This window comes from Meleagris gallopavo, chromosome 1 (assembly GCF_905368555.1).
Source record: "Meleagris gallopavo chromosome 1, MGAL_WU_HG_1.1, whole genome shotgun sequence".
In the NCBI taxonomy this organism is placed as follows: domain Eukaryota; kingdom Metazoa; phylum Chordata; class Aves; order Galliformes; family Phasianidae; genus Meleagris; species Meleagris gallopavo.
Window position 1 is genome coordinate 116,566,665 of NC_139404.1, and position 27,935 is coordinate 116,594,599.

Genomic DNA, 27,935 nt, shown 5'->3' on the forward strand with positions numbered 1-27,935 from the left:
TCAGAATTTAGGATTCCCTTTGTCTTTAACTTTCCTGCTTTGGGGTGAATTGGACACAACTTTATGCTTATGACAAAGGGGAAGAAACTGAAAAGGACGATTAGTCATATAGCCACTGGAGTTAAAGGAAATTTAGCAGAGAAGGAAATAGAAAATAATTGCAATTTTTACAGTTGACTTTCTCTTTGTGTTCATCTAAAGCTTATTTACAGTGATACCACCCATCAAGGTATTACTTCTCCCACTGCTTTTTTCATGGGCAGACTGCCACGTGCCAGTGACTAGGTGGCTTCACTGGGTTTGCCATGCTGTTTTTGTCACTGTCCTGTGCATGCCAGGAGGCAGCCAGCAGTCCAAGGTGACATTGGGTTTGTGAAAGTCAGCAGCAGAAACAACAATAAGTGCCACCATTCCTTGGACTCTTTTTCAAATCCCAGCATCTGACCTGTTAAACAAATATCCACTTAGAGGTTAAAAAAAAAGTCTGCTATTACCAAGGGGTGTAATTTTGAATTCTGTGCTTTCTCATTGCTGGTAATAGCCAAAATTAAGAACAATTCCTGGGTTCCAGCTCCCCTGTCTGCTCCAGTCCTGTTGCCAGGATTTGCACTATGTTGGGCTGCTGTAGCTTGCGTTCCCTTTGAACTTCCCCATACATTAACTGATCACTAGGATTAATGCATTAGAAGCCTGCCTCCTTGATAGCTAGAGACAAACTCATAATAAATATATAAAAATAAACATAAATAGTTAGAGCTACAGCAGATTTTGATGGCAGTAAAGAAGGGTTTCCTTGATGCTTTATGAAAATGAAAGCTCTATCTTATTTCACTGTCATCATTAGAGAGTCCCATTAATCCGCTCTCTGAACATGATTATCATTTATGTAAACACAAAATATGCTGCTTTAACTACAAGTCTCTTCCCCCAGCTTAGTACCATTGAAAATAATTGCAATGAAAGTGCAGATTCAAATGACAATAGACCATAAATTCAGCAGCTGGTGTGATGGAAGGAGGAATGCTGTTTCCAACTGCTTTTCTCCAGATCAGTTGCTCTTCATCTGGCACCTGGCCGGTGAAAGAAACAACATTGTAAGTGGCCATGTACTGTGGAAAATCACTGTTTATAGGTCTTACTGGCCCTTACATCCTATGGGACTTGACAGAGGTGACTGATGAGAAACTGCAAAGGCTCATTGCAGCAATATAATGTTGTACATATCTTCTTGAAATATGTAAAACTATATAGAAATATTAAATCACTGACCAGCTATAATTGCTTGACTAGCAATAACCTAGAATGATGTATGTTAAATTTCATCCCACCATCCTAAATATACATCCATATAACATAGAGGCAAACCCAACCCAACACTAACATTGTCCAATGGAGTTGTCATTTCTGGGAATTTGCTGAATCTGATCACATTAGCATCCAGCTGTCTTCTGTGCTAGATGAAGTTATTTTTTGGCTTCAGATGAGTTCCTGGGGGACAACTGGATGCTTCAGACTCTGTGAAGCAAAATGTTTAGAAATGATGTACGAATACCCTATGCTTGTTGACTTTGCATCTAGCTTTGCTCTTAGTCTGTAAGTGTTAGATATAGTGCTCACTTCCCTATGTGCTCCTCATACTTCTCTGACAGCAGGAAATGAGAGTAATGCTGGTTTAACTGCCTGCTTCTGAGTTTCTCCTCCATGGCAAAGTGGACTCCTGCCCAGGTGGCCCAGCAGTAATAATTCTTTGTACCCATGGAGGCAATCTAGTGTGAGAAATATGATGGAGAGGAAAGGACTTTGCTGGAATAATTCAGATGTTCATGCCTCTGGACCAGCTTCTTTACATGGCAAGAAACTGGATAGCCTGTAGGGTCTTCTGGGGAAAAACCAGGTCGGAGACTGAAAGAGGCAAAATGAGGAATGAAATTGACTTTTCTTGACTTTCCCTACCTCTTTGACCACTCTGGCAAAAGTTAACAATTGGCAGCAGCTTTAGTTACAGATTTAGACTTTAACCTGTTTACAAATTGCTTAGTTCCTCTACGGACTGTTTCAAACCAGGTGCTCTGACATTTTTTCCTTGTGGCCTGGGCAAGATCTTATAGTAGAGACTGAACTGGGTAAATTAACAGTCTTTCTCTTCAGTATCTTCGAGGTTTTCTCGTTGGACTGCTCTTTGTAGAAAGATCATTCAGTACAGAAAAGAGGACTTTACTTGTCTGATGGACCAATTCTACTGCCAGTATGGGAAGCAATACAAAATCTGATGGGCAGGCTTCAGATTGTCTTCAGAAGATGACATTTAAGACAATGTTATAAGTGTGCAAGGACAAATCTTGTCCTGCCTTCTCTTTCTCTTGTTTCACGTTGCCAGATTTTTGGTCCCATTTTTGTTGCTTTATTTTGGTATAAGTGAAGGGCTTGCAATCCACACCTAAAAAAACCCCACAGGGTTAGAGGCAGGAGTACAAGCCAAAATTTGCCTGCATCTCTTCCTAATCTCTTCTACTGGCAGCATGAGAAACCAGTGCAGATACAAACCTCCTGAGGTGGGCTTTAATAACTTTCTACAGAGAGCAAGGAAGGCTCGGTAACTATCTGGTCCTTTCTTTCCTCCATGAATAGTGCAATTTCATGCTGTCCCTTCGCTTGGGCAGATGGTGATTTGGATGTAACCTTGCAGTCTGTCCCTCCTGCTTAGTTTGTTCATACCATAACAGGGAACTATTTTCCATGTGGTTATGTTGAACTTATTTCTAAAACTATGGATAGCAGGGCTGTGTTGAGTTGTTCAGATTTCATCTAAAATCTTAAAAATAGCACTGTAAAGAGGAACTTGGAATAGCTATCTCTGTCTACAGTGTTCTTTGCATTTCCTTTCACCCTGCAGCCCAGCCTATCACTCTCATGTGGTGTTATGGTCGCTATAGCATATGTTAGGTACTGGACCACTGCCACTGGTTTCCAGTGAAGTAGCACATAGTTACTGCACATAGCCCTTCTGATAAAATCTTGTGTGTTTCTATGCTGTGACTCAGTAAACTGTATCCATCTTGTAGGGCAAAGATGAAAGAGTGCCTGAGATAAATGATTAAAATATCTAAATCTTGTGATGTTCTGTAGGTACCTTGAAAAAAATAAATCAGAATTGATGTTTTTGCTGTACGTGTGCAAAAATGACAGATACAAATCTTTATCACTGGGTAGATTTTATAAGGTCACCTGTCATCTGAACGTCAGCCACAAAAAAATTAGCATTGAAAACTGTCAGTAATTCTTTTCATACTCCTTTTAATCTTCATTTCACTATTGGTCTTTCACAGTGAGTTCAGATGAGGTGACAAACTGAGACCTTAAAAAGTCTCCCTTTCTCTGACATTACAGGAGAGTCATGGTTAAAAAGTTTTTTTAAAAAATCCCTAAGGTTCCTTGTGTCTTTTGTACTCATCAGAACTAAACTATGTCAGATATTTCTGCAAATGAATAGTACCCATTGTCATTTCAGTGAACTACTGAGAGTACTCAGAATTACTTTTTTTGTGAAGCAATAGTGATCAGCAGTAAATTGTAAGAGAGAAGACAGGCACTCTTATGTTCCAGAAAGATAATAGTCTTTAACCTCCACAAAGATATTATAATCATCAGGTAGACACAGTTGTAATCTGCTGGCCTCACTTAGAACTGTTTGGGTAACTGCATATATGTTTATAAGACTTAAGATTAAAATCAGAAAGTCACATTATACTGAATCTAGGGTAACAATATTAAAGTCTATTAAATATGGAAGATCATAAAGGCCAAAGCTGCAAATTTTTCAATGCAGTTGATTAAAGCAGCAGCAACAATTGTAGTAACAGTATAAAATGCTCCTCTTTTTGACACCATAACTTGAATTCCCAGAGAAAAGGGATTGCAAGTGTCCCCATACTATATGAAAATCACTCCAGGAGGAGTTTCTCAGGAGTACTTATCAACCTGTATCTTATTAAACTGTATTTAACAACTATATCTTTTGTGCTGTATGTGAGAGACATGAAATAATTATGCCAAAAAAAAAAAAAGAAAAAAAGAAAAAAAGAAATTATGATACTTTATCAGTGCACATGCAGCACATAACATGTGTTTTTCTCATCCACGAGAGTGCTTTTAGACCTGCTGAAACAAGGGAAATATATAAGAAAATGCGTTCCGGGTGAGTGTGTGTGGAGACTGAAGATCTAATAGACTCTGAAGAATGATACCTGTGGTGCATCTTGACACAGAAACTCTGGAGCAAGCATTCAGCACATGTACTGAGTTCCCCATTTTTTATCTAAGTTTTTGATGCTTTTTTATAGTTTTTAATGCTGATGTGACAAAACAACCTCAGAATGTACAAAACCATAGCAACTGCCCCAGGAAGATGTATCTGGAGACAAATAAATGTTCTCTCTGCTGATTTTACTGCACTTCTTCTCCTCGAAGCTAATGATGGTTGTCCTTCTACCAGCAGGTTTTGTGGTGGGTAGGAGTTTTAAAAGAGAAACAAGCCCAGTGGTATACAGGAACTGAACATATACTGAAACCTGAAGTGATTTTTTGGGGATAAGTTAATGCCACCCACTGTCTGTTGGTTATTTCTTGGATCAAAAGGTCTGCGGGACAGAAAACGCTATCACAGAATTATAGAAAATTTAAGTTGGAAGGGACCCACAAAGATCATGGAGTCCAACCCCTGGCTCCACACAGCACCACCCAAAATCAAATCCTATGGGCTTTCCAGACACTCCTTGAACTCTGGCACTTGGGGCCATGCCCAGTGCCCGTGGTGCAGATCCTTTCCCTAATTCCCAGCTGCTACAGCTCTGACACAGCTCCATGCTGTTCCCTCAGATCCTGTCGCTGTCACAGAGAGCAGATCTCAGCACTCCCTGGGAGGAGAAGCAGCCACCACCAAGCCTCCCCTCAGCACCTCTGCTCTGGGCTCAGCAAAGCGAGGGACCTCAGCTGCTCCTCATACATCCTGCCCTCCAGATCCTTCATTATTTTTGTAACCCTCTGGATTCTCTCCAGACTCTGCTAGGCACTACTATTCTCAGAGGCGCATGAGGTACCAGTGCTGCCCCCTGTGCCCACAGCGCTGTCCGGTGGCTTATGTATGGGCTATGCTGGTTTGTCTTTCAACTGAAGTTGGTTCCAGATCAAAGGTGCCTTTCTGGTGAAACTTCTGCTGAAAACTGCTGTGTTTCTGTGGAAACTTTCCATTTATCAGAGCCTGCCTTTCTGAAAGAGAGAAATATGTAAGTGATGTGAATGATGGTTTGTATGTCATTATTGTCAGCATGTCTTAGATTCAATAAAACTATACACATTCATTTTCTTGCTGGCACCTTCCAAATACATGCAGTCATGCTGCTCTTGCATTTTTTTAAACAAGAAATGTACAAAGCTGCTTCAAACACCTCCTTGTGTGGGAATTGTTAATTTCCAGTGCTTAAAGAAAAAAATCGGTGTAACAAATAAATGGTGTGAAATTGTCCAATTATTGTTTACTTACCTTATCATAAAACTTACTAAAGATTTGGAAGTAAAGCAGCCCCACAGGGATCCCTTCTGACAAATGAGCCCCATCTTTTCTGCTATGAAAGAGAGGATTTTGGTGAAGGACGAAAGCACTCCGCACAAGGACTGGGTGCGGAGGTGAGTGCACAAGGGCAGGCACTGCAGCCCACTGTAATCGCAGCGAGTCCGAGCTGCCTGCAGTCTGGCTTTCACGTTTCAAAGCCTAGCTCGTGGCACGGTTGCTTTAATGCTGAGCCTCTGACATACTGAGGGAATTGAGGAGTTATTACCTCTAAGGAAAAGTGTTTCAGAGCTGAAGGGAACGGTGGCAATTTTTGAGTGGCATTGCAATTTCACCCGCCGTATTTCTGGGACGCCGGTGTGCTCTTGTGCTCTGGGTGGGGGAATTGCCACTGAGCGTATCTCTATGCATTAATCACAGCCCTCAGCAGTCTGCAGGCTTTTACTGCCAAACAAAGAAATTCCCCACAGAAAGAAGGACTGTGCTATCCATTTGTTCAGATAAAATCTGCTTGCGATAATTTTTCCACCTGCCCCATCGATCCGTGGCGAGGAGAGCTAGATGTGATACCCGGCTCTCTCGCGGCTGCCTATACAACGCTAGCTGCGGAAGCTGGCAGCTCCGAACTGAACGGCAATTTCTCTTTTTGAAACAGATTAATAGACGAGCGGGGTTTATTGTGTCCAAAAAGCGGGAGAAATCTATATTAAACAAAACAAGCCCTGCACACAAAAGCCTGCTCGCTCACCCCCGCCCCGGCTGCAGGCATACCCTCCATCTTCCCCTCAGCCCCTCCCAGCAGCCGCTGCCGAGGAGACCCCGGGGTTTCCCTAGCAACAGGTGGGAGCTGCGCGGCGCCGGGGCTTCCCCAGCGGCGCTCCCCGCACGTCGGCGACGGGCCTGGGGCTGCCCAGCCGGGCAAGGCTGGGGCGTGCGGCCTCCTCGGCCCTAAGGGGCACGCTGGGCGAGGAGCTGCCCCCGGCCCGCAGCGGGAAGGTAAGGGGCGTGCTGCCGGCGGCGGGGGGAGCGGAGGGGACCGCGGGCAGCTTCCCGCTGGGTTTCCAGTGGCAACGTAACGCCTTTCTTACAGCTTCCCGTTCCTCTTTCCCCGACTGGCAAACCTACAGCACGAGGAGGGGAACAGAAATACGTGTTTCTGAGGAAAAAGAAAAAAAGAAAAAAAATCTTAACAAAACTAAGAAAAGGATCTTTGAAAAGGATATTTAAAATCGAATTCTCCTCTTTTGAAATTCACCTGTTTGTAACAGTAATGCTTCGTTAATGCATGCTGCTGAAGTTCAGCGTCAGATTGTTTTTCCAGTGAAAGTCCTCAAGAAAACGTGACTGATGGGTGACCTCAGGCACAGCAGCAGCAAATAGGCCGCGTCATCTCAGACAGAGGTCCACACTGACCTTGAATTTCAATTCACAGGAGGGTTTATCCACAGTGTTTTTCTCGCAGAGAAGATTTTTGCACTGCACCATGTCCCTCTTTGTGTTGTGTTTGCAGAAAAAGGGGCACAAAGCTCCCCTGGTTTTATTAAAATCAGAAACTGTTTACAGTTGTGTGGCTACAGAGATGTTTCCTGATAATGTCAAAATCAGTTCAAAAGGGAAGTAATGTGTTGCCTTGCATTGTTTCTCCAAATAACTTAGGGTGCGATAACCAGATAACAACATTTCTATCACACCCTCTGTTGAGTTAAGTGCAATTGTTGTGTTCCCAAAAATAGCTGGTCCTCAAGTGTGTCTGAGGTCTGCAACATGGAGGTCAGTTCTGTGCTATACATGGCCTTTTCTGTCGGACATTTTGCCTCAAAATTGTCACAGGCTTTTCCTCTGCCTTTATCGCTCTTACAGCTTTGCATCATTCTGCAAAGCAGATGCACACTTACAATCAGAGAGAGAGAAGCCTGTAATCAGAAAGTAGACAGCAATACTTTGATGCCAGAGAAATAAAAAGTGTTCTGAGGTTAGAAATAAGGAAAATTATCACTCTTATGGCTTCTGGCGCAACTCCATGACTAACTTCCTAGAGAAAGTATCTGCTAAATAGTGAACAAGTATCTCTTTAATCCCTCCACTCGATCACTTTTTAAAATTTATTTTAAATTTTGAGTGACTTATAGTAGTTTGGCATTATCAGAATTGCTGATAAGAATTGGGCTTTCTTACTGTGGGAATGTCTTTGCAAAGAGGGCATCCGGTAAATGGGCAAAGACTGGGAGAAGCATGCTTCAGTGGGAGCTGGGGCATTGGGACCGTTCCAGAAGGAGCAGGATGCTTTGCCTTGCACTTAGCCTTAGGCATGGACATGACTTACTCCTTCCCTCTGTCAAAAAAGAAGCTTTAGAGGCTTAAACATAAACTCAAATGGCTGCTAATAAGACTGTTCCAACTCCTTATGCATTTCAAAATGTACATGCCATGTTTCAGTCTTGTGCCTTCTGGGTGTTTGTGTCTAATTAGGCTGGAGGGCCTCCAGTTTGAGATTACCTATGTTGCTTGGTGCCCAATTTCTTTATATGACTTTGGCAATAAAGCAAATTACCATGGGTTTTTGTGCAAGCAAATTAGGGACAGATGTAAGCATTCTTGTAAGCCCTACTCCTGCTTTCTCAGCACTGATTGAATTATACTGTCATCTGGTTCTCTCTCTGTAGAATGACAATGTGCTGATTATGGCATATATGTAACTAGGGATGTTCTGCAAGATGCAACACTTTTAAATACTTTATCATTTCTTGCATATATATATTTTTTTTTTCCTAAGGGAGAAACAGTATGGCTTCAAGAAAAGTTCCCAGTTCCAGGTTCAAGTAATGAAAGAGAGGAAAGAAACCCGAGCTGAACTATGTATAGCACAGCAACAAGTGCTTTGGCCTTGTTTAGATGTTCCTAACCACTTACAGTAGAATGAAAAAATCGCAATACTTAGCACGTGAATTGGCATTTAACACTATGAAGTATTTTTCCACTGGTTGGGGTTGCTATTTATTACTAAGGAAAAAAAAAAGGCTCCTGTGCATTGTAGAATTATGAAAGGACTGTTATGGTTGTCTCCTTGGCCATTGCTGAGGAAATAAACCAGCTTAATTCTCTGGTTTGTTGTTCATATGCCAACTTTTTGAATACTAGGTACACTTTTAGGATGTTATATCTGATACTGTCGAGCCAAAATTTTAAGTGAAATCCTATTTCCAGTCATTGGGACAGCAAACTTTACTGAATAGTGGTTTCATTTTGGGTGTTGGGAGAACTGGATACATATTCAAAGGTAGATCTCACCTTATATGAACCTTATATGAAATATGAACATATTTAGAAATAGGTGTTAGAATGTGATTTGAGAAATGGTAGGTGGCAGGGATGAAACTGAAGCATTAGGTACTCTTCTAAATGAATTAAGCTATTTTTCAGAATGGTAGCAAGTATCTACAAATCTTCTTATCCTTGGCATCCTGCACTCTTACATAACTGAACGTTGATTTTAAGAGCCTAACTTCAGACATCACTGGATGAATATTTTAGATTAATTACAACAAAGATAGTGCACTCCAGAAAACATCAGCTCTCACAGTTATAGTTTTGGAATATTAGAATTTCAGTTTAGAAATACTACTTTTGAAAACAGAATTCTTCATGACCTCATTAGGAGGGCCTAAGAATAACCGTCTTCTGACATCCAGTCTCCTATTTAAATATGGATTCTAGGAACCCTGAACAGGTTCCCCTGTGACAGCTCTTCAGAAATGTTCTGACATTTGGAGAATAAGAAACAGTGTACCTTTAAAAGTGTCTTCTACCTGTTCATCTCCCAGGTTTTTTGCTTGTGATTGAGCAGTTTACAGAGTCAATTTTATTTCTTTGAAGAAAAGCAATTGAAGATGAAACACTGTTACTGAATTCTTAGATTAAGACCCTATGACAGTAGCTGAACTATTGCACATTAAATATTCTAAAATACTCTAAGAAATTAAACAACTCATATTTATAGGACTTGGAGCCATAGTAAACTCATTATTCCTAACACTGCACATATTTTGAAAAAGAAAAAAGAGACCACTTGAATGTCAACTCGTGACAAATGTGCACATCTAACTGAAATGCCACACAGCCACCCTTTGTATTAAAATGAAACCTTATATTAAAGGCATTTCATTCTCTCATGAGCTGCTGAGATAGCTGAAACAGCCAATCCTTTCTGAAATGTCTGTTTTCATCACTAGAGTGTGGAGGAGAAAAAAGCAAGAAGACATTGCCTGGTGGCAAGGGCAGTTGGAGAGGCTTCATCTTGAATGCTCGGAAATGGACGCATCAGTCCTGGTGAGGGTCTTGTGCCTTCTCAGTTCCCTTCCTTCCCCAAACATTGGTGAGAGATAACCTTCTAGTGTCTTTGAAGGCTGTGTAGGAACCATATAGCTGGAGTCTGTATGTATTTAGGAATCCAGTAGCATGCATTGATATATTCTATGTTCATTCATTTTCATAGAAAACAAAGTGCCTGCTCAGTAATAGAATGTGTCTTCAAAAAAAGCTGAGCTACTTTTCATGGGAAAACTAACACTTTAAAACTCCTTTGTCATCCAGAAACACTCCAGAGATCAACATAAATCTGCAAGTGTTAGCCATGAAAATGGATCTGTTTTATACTCAGATATGAAGGTGAAAATGCAGGTATTCTTGTATCAGAGAACAGACTTAGGAGACCTCAGAAACAGCAACTGGGTCCACACAATCTTCTTTGAAATAGTTTTCTATTTGTAGAGAAGGGCTTCAGAAATATTTTAAGGTAAATCAGATAAGTGTTTTCCTGTGTTTCATGTGTAAAGAAGACAATGAATGCCTTAATAAGTTAGGCAAGGCAGTGGCCTCATTTGTCAAAAAGACAAGAAGAACTGAGATGACAGAATTACCAATATTTTGAAGGGAAAAAGCTTAGATCAGAATGAAGCAGTGTACTGCAGTGGGTTAGTGGCTTTGTCTGTTGGTCTCAGAACACTGACCTGAACTTTGATAAAGCATTTGGGGAAGAAGTGTTCTTAGAGACCTATTGTGGATTTAGTCTGTTGTTACAAATAAAATGCAGATGGCTTTTTTTTCTTGTGCCTGTGTGTGTGTATAAGATTGGAGTAGGGCTTTATGGCTCGATTAGTTGTTCATTTTTTCAGCTCTTTCTGAAATCATTGTAGCTGCAGTTTGGCTGTCATGTTCTACTTTTAATTGGAAGCTGGCCAAGTGGATGGTAGGTGAGCCTGTTTTTTGGAGGTCTAGACATGATCCTGCTGCTCTGGGCCCTCTGCAGGATTACTAAACCTGCAGAGTTTAAAATTAAAAAAAAAAATTAAAAATATTTTAATGACATTATGATTTAAGAACAATCAGTTTAAGCCTTCAGAGCATAGCTGTTGTGGAATAGAAAACAAAATCCATGGACATCTAGCAAATAATGCTTTCTAGCTAAAGAAAGGTTTGTTGTGTCCTTGCATAGCAAAAGGAATGGTGCTGGGATATAGTATAGTCAACAAACTACCTTTAAAAAATACAGCTCTTCTACTGTAATGTCTGACATGTACTGATTAACAATCTCTTTTTCTCACTCGATCTGCATATGATATTAATTGAATTGTGTAGAATGGTCTTGATTTTGAGATCATACCTTGAAGATGCTGTTTGAGTTGATACTGTGTATCTCAGCTGGCCAGAGCTAGAACTTATTCCTTAGTTTAGTGAGGATCTGGTCAACTTTCCTTGGAGGGGGGTTTGTAGGCACAATTGCTGTGCTGTGTTTGCAGAGAAACATGGGAAAAAGTAAGCTGTGTAGAAACCAGCAGTGTGGGAACTCTGCATCTGCAGGATGAGCCTGGAGCCTTCCTGGTCTGCACCACTTTCCATGAGGAGTTGAGCGACATAGCCACGGGATTTGGCAGGATCAGCAAGAGGCCCCCATCTGTGCTTTGAGCCTTTGGTCAGCAGCAGGCTGCAGGTGAATTTTTTATCGGAAAGATGGGAACTCGCAGGGTGTGTGTGCAGATAAGGCTCTTCCTTTTTGGTGTAGATCTGTATTGAATATTGTCACAGCTGTAGTCAGAAGGACGTGTCTTTTCCTTTCTTACATTGTATCTGTGTAGGATGTACAAATCATGAATAAGTAATTAGGCTTACGTGATCACAATTTTATTCTGTTTGCTTCTGTTCTCACTGTTTTTTGAAATTAATCAGTTTCATAGTCCTGAAGACAAGTTTAAAGACAAAAAAAAATCGGTGAGAGTGTCTTTAGTTTGATCTAAGAATGTTAAATACGTTAAGCCAAATAAGGAAAACCCAACAAATAAAAATTATAACTGTGGAAATCTCTAAGTGAGGAGACAGGGTTGTAAAAGTTAACAAAATAAAAGTGAGGGACTAGGAAAAAAGACACAGAAATCTCAATGACAAACCAATTTACCATGGTTTGTTTGTTTGTTTTTTTCAATCAAAGAAACATAATAAGAATGTATGTAATTAGAAGATGGGAACGGACCATTGCTGATTGGGAACTGTCCATTAGAATTAGAATGAATTGATGTACTTCTTCATGTAGCAGTAAATGGCTGGCTGCTGCATCTCTACTGCTGGTGATCATGAAGCAGAGTACACCCTGCTCTACCTTTGTTGTGCTAGAATTTTCATTATGGGGGTTATTAAAACATTTGGATGTGACAATAAATAACGTAAAAGCTTTCAAAGAATTCGTGGAAGAGTTTTTTAAGTTACGAAATTTGAATTTTAGATCTGAAATAGAGAAATTGTGGAGAATTAAGAAATTTGTCACCAGCGCTTTTTAAAAAGGAATCTTCTGGATAATTGCAAGCATATCAATTTGGCTGTGGTCCTAGAAAAAAAAAAAAAAAAAAAAAAAAGCAGCAGAAATCTTCGTATTGGGCGACATCTAAAATTCCACTCATTATTTAAGACCAGTCACCCATGATTTTTGGAAAACAGACTCTTTATTCCTCAAACTCACTCTTTATTCCTTTGTTCTCTTACTGGAGAGAGAACAAATATAGTTTGATCCATGCCATAAGACTGAAATAATATGTAATAGGCTTCTGCGAGGCATGATTTTTTGGTCAAGTTGTTAGACTGAAATGAAATCAATGCAATGTTTCTTAAATGGACTAAAAGCTGGCTGTCAGGCTATGAAACATGACCGCAAATGGGGAATCTTAGTTGAGTATGTGCATTGCTGTTGGATCCTATGAGAACTGGTTATTATCAGTAACTAGGTAGCACTTTTAGCTGGTAACATTGGTTTTCCACAGGAACGGAATATTAAGGGAAATTTAAGAAAGAGGATTGCTATCTGATGCAGTGAGGTCTGTCAGTGTTAGTAAAGCAAGTGCAAGTGGTAGTGAACCGTGAATGAGGTTTTAGTGAGCTAAGGAAGCTTGTGGGTGCGTGCCTGTCAGTACTGAGTAAGAGCAGAGAAATATTTTGCTTATGCAATTCATATTTCTACAAATAAAACCAACATGGCTTCAGAAAGGAGAAAGGGGAGTCAGTACTGCCATTATGGAAAAGGAATAGGATGAATTGAACTCCAAGGTCAGTGTCTACTGGACTAACAAAGAGAGGTGGCTCAGTATTGCTTGCTCAATTTATGTACAAATTCTAGTTCATCACAGGTAAGAGCATTTTTCAGTGTAGCCAACAAAGGCATAAGAAAAATTCAATGTTTGGAAAGCAGAACTGGAGCCGGGCAGGGTTGCCTTTACAGCAGTGAGGTAAACCAACTACTGGAATACCAATATCAGTAACAATGTTACTTAAAGAGAAATTCTAGTTCAAAAGGAGTTGTGATTCTGGGAAGCCTTGCATTTTTCAGATCTGAATTGTTAGAGGGCTCCTGTCATGTAGGACAATACTACTTAATTAAATCATTTTTGTGTGCAATGCTGCCTTTCCTAAAGGAGCGTGGGTCTTTTTCTTCAAGGGTTTAATTGTTTAGGAACTTCAAAGCTCTTCTCGAGCCTCTGAACATGGATGAAACTTTAATTTAGTCTCCTGCTCTGCCTAGAATTCATATCGAAGATGCTCTTCACTCTTGCTGCTCTCTTACCCTGTTAGGAAGACTTCCTAAATTACTGGGACAAACAAAAAGGGATTTTAACATATTTCTTTCTGTTATTCTGTTATTATTCCTTAATGTTGAAACGGTATGTGGCAGAATGCAAAAACAACTTCAGCATTAGAGCTTGGACATCTTGGTCAGTCAAGGGGATTTCAGATGTACAGATCCAGGTTCTGCTTTACTCGATGTTCTCAAGAACCAGTAAAATTTGACTTTTAGGAAGTCCATTGCATTTAAATACAGCCCTGAGTATCTGTCCATTTTCTGCTTATGCTCTTCTCTACTGACAGCGCTCTGGAAATAACGCAGCTAGAACAGTTAATGTTCATATGCATTTTCTAAATGCTTTTTGGTGATTAAAACACAACAGTGAAAATTACTTTTCAGTTCAGCTCCATCTCTTTTGTCTACTGGATGGATTTATTCTCCCATTCTACTAAAACTGAAAATAAGGAAGCTGGCCTGCTTTGCAGAAGGCTTTGAAATGACAGGCCCAGATCTCCTAAAAACAAAGCCAGGACTTGTATCTTTGAATCTCAGGCTGCTTTTGTATTCACTGGGCTCTGCTGATGACACCACTAAATACAGAAGGTGAGAAGTACCTAAGAGAAAATGCGTAAACAAAGTTCAAGCTTTGCTTTAGGAGCATATTAAGAATGTTTTTAAAATGATGATGATAAATTCTTACTCAAGTAGAATTTATTTGAATTTATAAAGCTTTAAACAGAAAATCTTACCCTTCATGCTTATTCTTAAAAGCAAATCCACTTTTTTTCTTCTTAAGACTGTAAAAATGCTTGCATTTTTTTCCTATTCCAGTTGCTGCATCAGAGGCCTACCCTTTGTTCATCAACTGCATCTTCAGTTCCCCATCCTCAGCCTACCTGTTGCAGCAGCCTACAGCATGCTATATATATTCTGCAGCAATTGCAGTAATATTTTTACTTAGGTGCTGTTTGTAATATCAGCAGGAGCACCTCTTACACCTCTCTGAAGTCTTGGCTCAAAATGATCCTTTCTCTCAGTATTTGGCAACAATTGTGTTTCCTGTAAAAACTGATCATTTTTCAGTGGACTTAGAAAGACCACCCAGTTGCTTTCTTTTGCCTTCCTCCTATCTGTGCTAAGCTGTGCTTTCTTATTTTAGATTTGGTTTGGAGGTGCATCTGTTATATATCTGTGTCTTTTATATATCTATGTATCTAAAGGGCTGTCTGTTATTGAAACGGGACTTAGTGTAATGAGACCTTAGCCTTTCGTTCAGGTTTTCAAGTGTTACAGTCTGCAAATTACTATCCCTGTCTCTGTCTCTTTTTTTTTTTTTTTACTGTGTTTTGCTGAAGGAGTGAACATGACTGTCTCAGTCGTAGCCAGTACTGTCTGTTTTCTCACTGAGTAGAGCAGAGTGTTCCTGCTGTACGTGACTATATGCCCAGCGATAGACAGTGTAAGTTCACCTGAGGAGATATCTGCTCACCTGTCTGACACCTCTGGTCTGTAGATCCTGGTTATTAAAGAGTCTGTATTAAAAATACTGGCTTAGGTTAGCCTTATATTTGTCTACCAAGGTTTGCAAATCTTGTTGAATCAGTTTGATCTGTGTAATGGCTAGTATCTTTCCAAAGACATTGGGAGGAAGTGGTATGCCATTAACTATTATCTTGAATATTTTCTGATTTCATTAACACCAAGCATAATTAGAATTCCATAAAGGACAGTTTAATCTCTTTTTTAATAACTTCACCAACCTGCAATACTGTAAATCAAGATTTTATCGTAATTCAGCAATCTTGCCTTGTTAGTTAAATGATTAATCATCTAATGTGTTGAAAAGAGGATGATATTTCCTCTTAAACTTGCAGCTCATCCACCAGCTAGAAATTGAAGATGTTGCCTATCAATGACTAATAGCTTAAAATCCTGTTTCCATGACACATTGCTGTTGGCAAGAGTTTGTCTCCTTCAAGCTTCCAAGGAAAAGTGTGAAACTTTCTGAAAAAAAAATAGTCAAAGTTTCACTTATTACTCTGAATTGTTTGCACACAAATATATCCAATATAAACTTTATTATTTTATGTTTAAATTTAAAAACAAGACAGGATTTATTTTTCAAGTTTACAACTAATACCGTGAAAGATACAAAACTGGTCAGAATTATCATTTGGTTTGTTAAATAGTGATTGAACTGATGCAAGGCTTGTTTATTTGATGGAAGAACAGGAGTGTCTCATGTAATCTGCACTTCTGTAGTAGATAAGGTCTGAGCTGTCTGTAGATAGACTGGGGCTACTGTGTCCAGATGTGGATTTCTCAGTACAGGAGGGACATAGACCTGTTGAAGCGTGTCCAGAGAAGGGCCACAAAAATGACCCATGGAATGGAACGTCGCTCCTATGAAGACAGGCTGAGAGAGCTGGGGCTGTTCAGCCTGGAGAAGAGAAGGCTGTGAGGTGACCTGATAGCAGCCTTTCAGTATCTAAAGGGGAGCTACAGGAAGAAGGGGACAGACTCTTTAGCAGGATCTGTGGTTATAGAACAAAGGGAAATGGCTTGAAGCTCAAAGAAGGTAGATTTAGGTTAGATATAAGGAAAATATCTTTTACAGTGAGGGTGGTGAGGCACTGGCAGAGGTTGCCCAGAGATGTGGTGTATGCCTCCTCCCTGGAGACTTTCAAGGCCCGGCTGGAGGACATGGGCAACATTATCCAGCTGTGTGTGTCCCTGGTCATTGCGGGGGAATTGCACTAGATGGCCTCCAGAGGTCCCTTTCAACTCTAAGGATTCTATGATTGTATGATCCTATGATAAATTGTACTGTAATTCGCCTACGGTGGTGTAAAGCCTACTGGCTTCTCCTGTTGGTGCACCCCTCTTCCCTTGCCCTGAATGTAGTACAAGGACAGGAGTTTTGATCCGACTGGCTGTCTCTGGCTGGCAGCCCCATCTGTTTGCAGGGAGGCTACTGCGGATTTGACACAGAATGACCAATCTTGATGAAACAGAAATACACGCCAATGGCATACCTGTATGTGCCAAAAGTGAAATGCTCATTAGGAGTTTTCTGCTAGCAGCCTAGAACCCACCCACAGGCACATCAGTATTTGGTATGTCCAAATGCTGTGATAGATGTCTCTAAACAGAAGCACTGAAATTATTAGCAAGATGTACAGTGTGTGATACTTTGCGTTTTCCACAAACACCAGGGTCAGAACAGTAAAGAACTGCAATGAGGTCATAAAAGTATTCTGTTTTTCCAGGCTTTAAAGATCAGCACCATTTGTCATGGAGCAAAATGGCTTGACAATTGAACTTCTGTTCCCAGAATTGTGTTTAGGAAGTGCTCATGAAACTTGAAAGACTTATGAGTGATTGTAAGCAGCTGAATGGAAACAATAGACTTGAGATAGCTGTTGGAGATGGGTGGGCCCCACATTCAGTATATCTGTGCTGTTAAAGTTTGTGTGGCAGGTAGGCTATGGCAGGGCTGAGCTGTGGGACGTTAGGCTTTTGCAGTGTGTCACCTTTGGTTCCAGCTGTGCCTTAGTTGCTCACACACTCTGAAAAAATACATTGAACTAAGTGCCTTTTATGTGTATTTTTTTTAAGTGGCTGAACTGTGTCTTCCCATGATGCAGATTCACATCTAAGAACACGCTGACTGTCATAGCTTTGACCCCAGCCCACTGTCTTAGATCAGAGAAGTATATGTTGCCAGCTCCAGCCTGGTTCAGAGAGTGTTAAAAAAGATGGGTACATGTATATATGTGTTCCTGTATATGTTTATAGCTAAATGCTTTATTAACATGAGTACTGAATTAACTGAAGAAAAGCTAACTCTGGAGAAGCTGTCTAGGAGTGAAGATCTTACTTGGTCAAGGGCAGACAAACTTAGAAAGAGATAAATTTTCTTGATGTCAAGACCTCACTACTTAGAAGATGAAGAGAAGATACAGGATGGGGGAAATAGGATAGAAAAAAGCAAAGTAGTGAGATTGTGATTGTGGTAATTGAGGACAGACTGATAAAAGGAAGAAGTTGCTTATAATTTACTGCCCACTTACAAATTACAGAGGGAAAGAAATAGCTATTCAGCACAACCTGATATGATAAAGGCTCTTACTAACCAAAAACTACTGCTGTTTTGTAATTTTATGTAACTGAATCAGTAATACATTTTGCTTCTTTCTTTTAAATTCAATTGCCTCTGGGTAGAAAATATTTTCTATTGTCTCCTAAACTCTTAAGTAGTGCTTCTACAAATGCATGAAGATGTACTCTGCACAACTTAATCACAACTGCAATCTAAAATCTGTATTTTGAAATTATGTTGTCAGATAAATTTCATTAGAAGATACGACAAGCTAAAGAGTTAACTGCATTGAAAAGACATTAGTTTTAAAGATTGTTACAATACTAAATTATCTTCTTACAGTTTTAAAGGAAATAGTGTGTTCGTCTATAGAATAAGGAGAAAATTTCAGTTCTTTAAAGATGGTTCTGGAAATATAGCAGGTATGGCTAAAAAGCTGTTTATGAACAAAATCTTTAATGTCTCATATGTAGTAAATGCAGTGCATTCTGTCTGCAAAAATCTTTTGTGGCTTACTGTTAGATCTGAACACCATGTAATGAAGAGTTCTGTGTGTGATGAATTTTTGTGTAATTGAAAGCCCAAATGAAGAAATTGCACAAGTTATAAATAAATGGATGCTCTGAAGTTAGTATATGTGATGCTTTTTGTTTCTGCAAGCCTGAGTACTAATTTCAAAGGAACTACAAAAGACAGAAATAAATTGCAACTACTGTCACACTCAAAAGGTCTATGTGACAAAAGGCAAGTGAAAGAAGAAAGCAGACAGTGAGATCAGAAGAGATATTTTTTGCAAGAAAGAGGAGACTTTAACCAGGCTACATGTGAAAATGCAGTAAAAAATTGCTGGTCTTCAGAAACTGGGTGCCTGAAATGGCTGAGGGAATCCCATTGTCTAACAAGTCCATGCAGGTGAGGAAGGACTGTATCTGATTTATTACATTTTAATTTCTGTGTCAGTTGTGATACGTCATTTTCAGAAAAAGAGATTTGATTATCTGTTAATTCAGCAATCCCATATGGCATTTGATTTGCAAGTGCGTATGACCTAGCACATTTCACCAAGTAACTGATAGTGGGAGGAAGGGTAAAAGCTGTCAGGTCATTCTCCTGCCACGATGTGCGACTCAGTGGGATGAGCTGCAAAAGAATAAGCAAGATCTGCAAGTCAGGCTCCTGCCACCATGACAGGAATGAAATCAGTAGTGGATGAGAATGGATTTTCCTAGTCCATGTTTTTCAAGGAAGTGCACATATGACAAGGATTTGATGGGTGGAATTGGTAGACTGCATCTGAGTAGTGCTGTAGAGGAACATAATCCTTGGTATCCTCAAGTTGCCAAGGAGAGCAAGACAACAGAATTAACTATTGGAGTGGATTTGCTCTGTAGTGAAAGAAATTCTTGTATCCATGATGGGATCAGATAACTGATGGAAGAACAGACAGTGCAGACTTTGGGATCAGATTAGTTTAGAATTTTTTTTTTTTTTATTATAGCCATAAAAATGAGAGGATTGCTCTGAAAGTAATGCCTCCTATATTATTATGCTGGTCCTCGACATCAGAGGCAGATGTTGGTGGTATGGCAGCAGAGTTGAATTTTCCCTCCAGTATCCCATTACATTTTGTTGCCATGTGGCAGATGACAGCAGAGAGGCACTCTGACACAATGTTGTCTGACATGGAAGTGCAGATGAAGCAGAGGTGTGGAATTGAATTCCTCTGTGTGGAAAAAATGGCACCCATTGATATTCATCAACGCTTGCTGAACGTTAATGGAGACCAACAAGTGGTTGTGAGCATAGTGAGGCAATGGGTGATGCGTTTCAGCAGTGGCAACAGTGATGGTTGGTCACCTCTGCTGGTGCAGCTTTTTACAAATGTGGCATGCATAGCTCATGCTGGTGACTGTGTTGAAAAAAAAGTGTTTTGTAGCTGAGAGTTTTCTCTATGAAACAGTGTTATGGTGCTCTTTGTATCTATTGTTGTTTCCATGAAAATAAATAAGAGGCATTACTTTTGGAGCAACCTCTGTAGATACACTTTATGCCATTTTTGTTTCCCCTACAGTCGTTAATGCTGGAAGTGTAATCACTTTTGATTTTCCCAATTTTTGCATTCTTAAAGTCTGACATAATTATTTTGTCATATCAAGTTCTCATTGTGTCTTTAAATAGAAAAAATATCATTGGTAGAGCTTGGTTGGAAATTATATTCTTCCCTGACAAGTTGAAGATAGTATTCTCTAAAGGAGTAATAATTTTTCTTGGGAAGCCGTTTTCATTAAGACCTAGTTTTAATAAGAACAAGTGGTGATGAGGAGTTTTCATGTATGCTATGCAGAGGTGGTTCTGTATTCTGTAGTTTGACTTCCCTGTGTGAAAACAATTCAGCAATTCTAGCATTGGTATCTGTCTCTAAATCTCTAGAAAGTCATCTAGTTTTCATCTGCCAGCGGCAAATGATGGAGAGGTGCTCTTTGGAGGGCAATCTGATGAATACTTACTCCGGTAGAAACCACTGAAATTGAAAATAACTGGAATAACTTTCTATTTGTGGGATGAACTCTGTGTTGCAGGCATTCAACCTTAAAAATTGTTGAAAAACCTGAAATTTTTAGAAAGGGAAGGTAGTTCCAAAGAAGAAGTAATTGACAGATTTTCTTTGGCTTCTGTTGTACAGGAATTCTCATTTCATAAGCTCTTAGTTTTCAGCACACTTACCTTATTTTCAGACTGAAACTGTCTTAGTTTTGATTTATAGCAACTGCAGTTTTACAATCTTCTTGTCTTTTATTTTACTCAACATCAAAATCATGAACAGGGGTGGGATGTCTATTTTTGGTGTCTGCATAATTTGTAGGAAGCACAGATGTGACTCAGGCCATTCGCTACCTTCAGTTCCCATCCCAGTTAGGGTCATAGTGATTGAAACCCACGCAGAATTCTTAATTGCTTGTAATTGCTAAAGAATATTAATAGGGTAAAGATGGAAATGAAAGATCAGTGACACTTTCTCCACTTCTGTAGCGTAAGCCCACAACAATAGTAAGTTCTAAAGTCTGTGCCTTTATTTCCCTTGAAATGAAGCTAGAGACTGAGAAATACAGCAATAGATGTTATAGCTGTTAGGTATCTGAATAGTATTTTTTAGAATTGTATGTTAGTACATGTATGTTCCTGGAGTTCACTGGTATCCCACCGATTAGATACTGCTATGTTACATAATATATATATATGATATATATGTCTTCTGTTCTTATCAGAAGGTTTCCTGGACAAGGTGTGTTCTTATCTACTGTGATCTACTTAATTTCCTACATTGATCTTCTAACAAATCTGTACGTTCATTTTTGTGCATATGAAAAGCCTTAAAGTAGCTTCAAGTGGGCTGCCCCCTTTTGGAGACAGATTTTGTTTCAATGGCTTTTAGGAGCAATCCTGAGGACAAATACCAATAATCTAAATACAGCATCCTGAGCAGAGCAAGCCACTGCAGTGCAGAACATAATTCATAGAAAGCATTTGACAATAGCATTTTTGATGATTCATTCTCCTGACTCAGATGGCAGAGAGTACCAGGCATGGCAACAGTGTATTCTTGTTGTGACCCTGGAAATGGTAACAGGTTACTCTGATGTCCCTTCTGTGCAAAGTTGTGATGGGTGGAAAGAGGGGAAGAGCACAATCATTGTTTAATCAGTAAATGAAGGAATACAGTATAAATTAGTGGAGGATATGGAGCAAATGCCTGTTTTAGGATAACTGATGACCTTTTACACATTTGGCTGATAATGATAATTTCAATTGCCATAGGTCATGCAGCATTTTGTAACATCCTAAGAGGTTCTGTGGAATAGGTTGTTTTCACAGTGTTGTGCCTTGCATTTTATGGCCCTGTGCCTTTTATCAATGAGGCCCATCTGAAGCTATGCACTGCCAGTGTTCCATAAATTCTCTCTGCCCCATGAACACTCAAGTATCTGAAATTGTGCTTGGTTTTGTGGCATCATTTTTCCTTTTGCAGGGGCATTGATTTGGGCCTCCCGTTTCTGCCTGGCTGGTTCTGCCAAGCTCTGTGATGGATTTCAGTAGCTTTGTAACACTTTTCTCTTTGCCAGCTTCATCTGAAAGTAGGTTGCATGTCTAAATGCATGGAGACAGAAGCACCAGTGTTTGGACAATCCTTTTTCTGAAGGAATCCAGCCTAAAATGCAGCATAAGTGTCAATGTAGCTCTTGGTAACTGGGTCAACACTGATTTCCTTAAAGAAATGCCATGCACTGCAGCCTCCCCAGGGAGGCTCCTACTTGGGAGTTTTGCAACTTAAAGCGGCAGGCATATGCCAGGTGTTCTGTGCCTGTATTCACATAGGATGTGGTCTAGCCATGACAACTCTCAGCATATGACAGATCTGTGTCTGGTGGCATGGTGAGTCAGAGACTTAAAGTGACCCAAGAGCAACAGGATCCCTTCTGCAGGGTGCTTGTATGCATGCTTTTCAACTGGAGAGAAGCCCTTGCCCAGTCTGCTGCTAAGGAGGCCTTCAATAAGAGAATGTTCAGCCATGGGATGGCCAAGCTGCTGTGGTAGCAGTACTCAAGGCCTGGTGAAAGACTGATCAGAGGAGCTAGGCAAGATGTGGTGACATGAAGGCAGAGGTTCTGCCCTGTCGCTGTAGGAAATTCAGTGGCTTACTTGGCCAGAGGAGGTTGGTGCCGGCATTGTGGACAGACACTTGAGATGAAGTGGGAAGTCATGATATTTTTACTGGCTATTGCCACTCTGCACAGGCCTTCAAAGGATATCTCAGGCTTATTTTTGTGCAGCAAAGCATAAGAAGATCCTTGAAACCCAGGGAGGGTGGAGGGAGCTGGGATGATACAGGTTCCTCCCCATCTTTAATTTGTACTTTCACTTCTGTCTCTGCATTTGTGCAGATTGACTTCATAAATGCACGGCAATCCGTAAACTTTACATAGTCTTTTCTTCAAAGTTGGCTTATTCTGGCTGGGGAGTCTTCTGCAAGACTAGATGAGTCACAAAAAGTAGCAATATGCTAAGTTAAATACAGTAAATGATTTATCTCCTCTCCCTCTGGTTTGTGTTTTGAAATGTACGCTGCGCGGTTTGATAGCTTCCTACCACTGCTGCCAGGCCACCTGTCCCACACCACGTCCAAGTCTTTGTCTCCAAAAATACCACTGCAGCTCAGACAAACAGTTTGGCAGCCATGCCTAGGGAAGACCTTTTAAATGACAATCTCATAACGCCACAATGGGAGTGAAGGATGTGTTATATATCTGACGCAACACCTGAGAGCTGCAGAGCTGGAAATACCACTCCACATCTAAAATTCAAATAGGGAATTGATCAGTGTCTGAAGCAGGCATTGTGTGGCTTGAGAACAGTTAACATCGTACTGCTGCTTTCTTTGATATAGGTTGTTTTTTTTCTTTATTTTAATTTTTTTTTTTTTTTTTAAATCAAAGTGACTCCATCTATTAGCTATGGTGTATTAGGCTTTAATCACTTGCCACAAACCTAGTGATTTTTCTCTGCTTTCTCCTGCTTTCCTGCCTTTTAGTGAAGCTATTGTGTTAATGCCATATGATGGCTGTGGACTGAGACTTAATGTTTCCAGAGGTGTATGATTAAGTGCATACAGACGAGTAAGCAGGTGGCACACAGAGATTTAGGTCTCCAGGAGCAATAGAGCTGCCTCTATAATGATATTACTATTGGTTTGGTTTACATGGACTGTATAGCAGCAGTCCAGAAGACCTGCAGTGGCTATACCCACACTGATAGCAATTCTGGACTCAGTATGGCTATTCAGCATGGAGCCCTTGACTGCCATAGCTGGACATTGAAGCTACTGATGACCTGGAGACAGGCCCATGTGGGTTGCTGTCAACAATCTCAGGGGCTACAGATGTTTAACTTCTGGGCAACAAAGAAAGGGTAAGAGGATGGAGTTACAGGTGCTTGGGATTTCTTTTATGTATGGACTGATGTAATTGAGCTCTTGTCTACGGAACTGCAAGGTGAAAAAAAAAACAAACAAACAAGTGGGATGCAAGTCCTGGTCAGCAAGCATTCTTATCCTTGGAGAGCTGAATCATCAGATGTGCAGTGGTGGGGCTTCAGGGATGACACATCCTCTCCACTCCGCTGTGCAGGAGCTACTTCGCAAGCCATTGTGATGGCTGTTTGGGAGACTCTGGGCCAAGGCCAAGATAGACTGTGAGAGAGATGTGGCAAAGGCGCTTTGGAAATGCACAGCATTCAAGGGAACAGCATCAGTTCCTTCTGGCTTAGATGTGGGAGGCAAAACTTCTCATGTTTCTGCCTACGTGCAGATAGAATAAGCAAGCACGTCTGTTAAAACAAAAAGGTCTGTGTTGCTTGTTTGGTTTTAAGAAACTTTCCATCCTCCCATTGAAATAAGTCCTCAGGGTAAAATGAGCGCAGTTGTGACGGTTTAATATTGTTGGCTTCTGTTTCTACTAAGGTTACATAATTGCTGTTTTCCTGGGAAATGAAATCATGGAAATGAAAAACTAAATTCACCAGAGCATATGTAGGCACAACTTTGATTTCAGGCACCTGTGTGTGCCAGTATTTAATTTGGCACAGGAAAAGTAGCATCAAAATGAATATAAACAAATAGCACAGGAATAATGGAACAACTGGCATTCAGACACTGAGGTGTAAGAGCAAGCACATCACTCCCCAACTTATAAAACTTCACAGCTTATAGCTTGTGGGAGAACAAGGCTAATACAAGATCAAATAAGGAGGGTCCTGTGCAGAAGGAATGGCATGGGGTTTGGGAAATGCAATTGCAGAAATCTGACAACTCACACCTGAAATGAATTGCAAAGAGTGTAGGGCAAGCTGCAACCAAAGACGAGAAGCTGGAAGGCTGTTGGACCTTTCCTCTGTCTCGCCTTAGTAATTATCTCTTGTTTGCAGAGCTTCCATTAATTGGAATGCATTTCCTAATGAAATTAGGCTGGCAGCCAGTATTCAAGTCTTTTTACTGCTAGGGAAAATTTGTTCTTTCAGCATCTCAGCCATTGATTTTTGTTTGTGTTTTCATTCATCATGAGACTGTTACGTGCCAAAAATTCCATGCTCCATCATATTGACTTGGACAGTATGAGTTATTTGATTTATTCCCTTGCTCTCTGCTCTTGAAAGCTGAATTCTACAGCACTGCCCCATTTGTAGTTACAGAGTTATGTGGTTCTTCCCCTCCAACACCACCTTTTTGTTTTGTTTTAAACAATTGTTCTTCCTTTCAACTATGTTATCTGTTAAGAATGGCAGTGCAAAGACCCAAGGTAAAATGTAAGGTTTAAACAAATTGTTTGAAATGATGTTTGTGTTGTGAGATTCCTTAATTTCAAAGGATTCTCAAGTTTACCTTGTTTATTGAGAGTATCAAGATCAGCTATATCAGTACACAAGAGCACGGGTCTTTATTTTTATTTGAAGGGAGATCTTTCTCAAAGTGAAATTGGTGCCAGCATTGCATACTGAGCTGGGAGAGGCCAAAACCTGATCAGGCTACAGACAGTCTTTGAACGGTGCTTTCCTTATCTCTAAATAAAGGTGGGACTGCAAAGATTATGGTACCAATTATGATGTTATTTGTATATGGTGTCCTCTTAGCTTCTTCAGCCAGGTTGGGACTAGGCATTACTCATGGGCATGCAAACAGCCTTGTCTGTCTTATTTGGTTTGATTTATTGACAGTATTTATGCATATACCATATCCATCAGTCTGAGTTACTTTCAAAAATTAATCTCTCTGCTACATCTCCACTACACATGATATATATCTGTACTGATCATCCACCATAACAAATATGAATCTTATAAATTGTATGCAGCCATTTTACAACAGACTTTAAATAATTGATCTGCTTTTCTCCTATCTCATTAAGCATGTAGGAAGGATACTGAGAAAGGATGAAGGTTAGATGAAGAGAGAATAATTTGAGTTATCTCTGGCTCAGTATGATCAAAAATATGGGACTGGTTTTAAAATTAGTTTTTGAAAAGCAATGTGCTAAAAATTCATCTTTACCTCTTTGATGTTTCTGTCTTATGAATGCAGTCAATTTACTTTTACAGGTTTGTCTCAACACATGCTAACAGAAATGACTGTGAATTAAACCTTAGTCATCCACCATCTCCAGCAGCTAGAAGTATGCGGATAAAAACAGCACTATAGGACCTGCGACTGAAATCACAAGAGGAAAAAAAACCACACATTTTAGCACTTTATTACAGTTTCTGAGACACTGACATTGTTTCTTTAACTGTCTAAAGTTTCCCTCTGCGAGTGTATATTAGACTGTATGTATGCATGGAAGCTCACAATTTGTGCTACTTATTTAAACAAAATTAATTTTCTTAATTGCATTTGAATTCTTTTTCTCCTTATGACTCAAATAGATTTACTTCCTGTTCAGAAAGCAGATAATGCAATAGTAGTCATCTTCACAAAAAAGACTCTTACTGATAGAAGCTGCATTAAGACGTGCTGAATACCCCAAATACCATGTATATTATGGACAATGTGAAGAATTAAGTGTTGTTGCCAACGCACACTGATGGTGAGTGTAAGGAAACTGTTATGTCATGTTTGGAACAGATGATTGAGCACTTGGTGAATGAGGTGGCTGGCTCAGGAAGCACGGGTGCAAGCAAGTCACCTGTGTTTCCCCAAAAGACCAGAACTGATGGACCCTGGCTCCACCCCTCCGTGGGCTCATGTAAGGGCTAGCCTCCAGAAAGAGAGTTCTGCTCTCTGATAATGAGGACTGCTTCCTCAGGAGTGTTCTGTAGCTAGAGACCCTATCATCAGTTGGGTGAGTTCATTTTTTTTTCCTATATGTGATTACTGACATCTATTATGTGATTATTGACATCTCTAATTGCTTGGTATTGCAAAGAATTTATCAAAAGCGGTTTCACTGCTTTCAAGGACCAATAGTGAGAGAGAAGGTCAGCCAGCTTCCCAGAACTGCTGGGCTGAGACTGTGATCTCTGTGTAGCACTGAGAAAACGGTGTGTGCAAAAAGGTATATGTATCAAGGAGGACTTCTGGACAAGTTTAATGGGATGTTCAACTGGAGTATTTCACAAAGAGAGGTAGATCTTAGGTGGAGATAAAGATCCTTTTAAGATTATTGGAACAAAGGAAGAAGGCTTTAGGGATGTCTTTCAATGGAAAAATATAAGAGCAATTATAGAACGTGTTCTGAATTGGAAGAGACTGATAGGGTCATTGAATCCCACTCCTGGCTTCATGCAGGACTGCCCAACAATCAAACCATATTTTTAATAGCGTTGTCCAAACATTTTGTGAACTGTGATTGCTTGGTGCAATGATCGCTGCTCTGGGGAGCCAGACCTGGAAAGGGAAAGAAAGAAGGCCAAGTGTATTTGTGTCAGGATATTTTAAGTGTCTTCTCATAACACATAATAAAAGATTTCCATCTCTAGCTGTACAGATAACTTCCTGAACTGCTCTTCTGAAGCAATATGATTGTCAGCTGCTTAGTGTACAATATCAGAACTGCTTTAGATTTTATGGCCACACAAATGGACCTTTGGTATTGCAAACAATGGATGGCATTTTCCTCTAATGCTGGAGTTGATAAAATTCTCCATTGCAGTGGTCTCTAACAAGTCTTGGCACTATTGCAAAACTTACAAATAAATATCTTCGTCAACCACATTTTCAGGCTATTAATTAATTAATTAACTAGCAAATAGTTCTCAGCACTCCCATCTATAATGAAGACGCTTTTCTATGTATTATTATTATTATTTTTTTCATTATTTACTCCCTTATGGTCTTGGGAGATGGTAGAAAGTCTGTCAGGCTATAGTACGTAGTGGCAGTCTTCTCCTGTATGTTGTAAAACAAACAAACTGGCTGTCTTCTTTTCCTAAAATGACTTTCATGTATTCTTTCTCTCTCAGTGTTCAGCTGGTACCTGTCTTTCTATTTGCAATGAAGTGGCTATAGCAAACAAGGTGTGCAGTTACAAAAGAAAATAACTGCAGGAAGGACATACAGTATCTTAGTGATGCTAGAAATATATTACCATTGGGGAATATGCTTATGTATGCTACTGAAATGA

The 27,935-nt window shown here is 40.0% G+C and overlaps 1 protein-coding gene across 1 annotated transcript in view; it reads left to right on the forward strand.

Annotated features, from left to right (window-relative positions):
* Window positions 1–27,935, forward strand: part of LOC146545583 (uncharacterized) — a 297,795-nt gene that overhangs the window by 103,040 nt on the left and 166,820 nt on the right. The window contains exon 2 of the mRNA XM_085224200.1: window positions 6,356–6,562. Coding sequence (XP_085080326.1) covers window positions 6,356–6,562 — 207 coding nt within the window. The remainder of the gene's footprint in view (window positions 1–6,355; window positions 6,563–27,935) is intronic.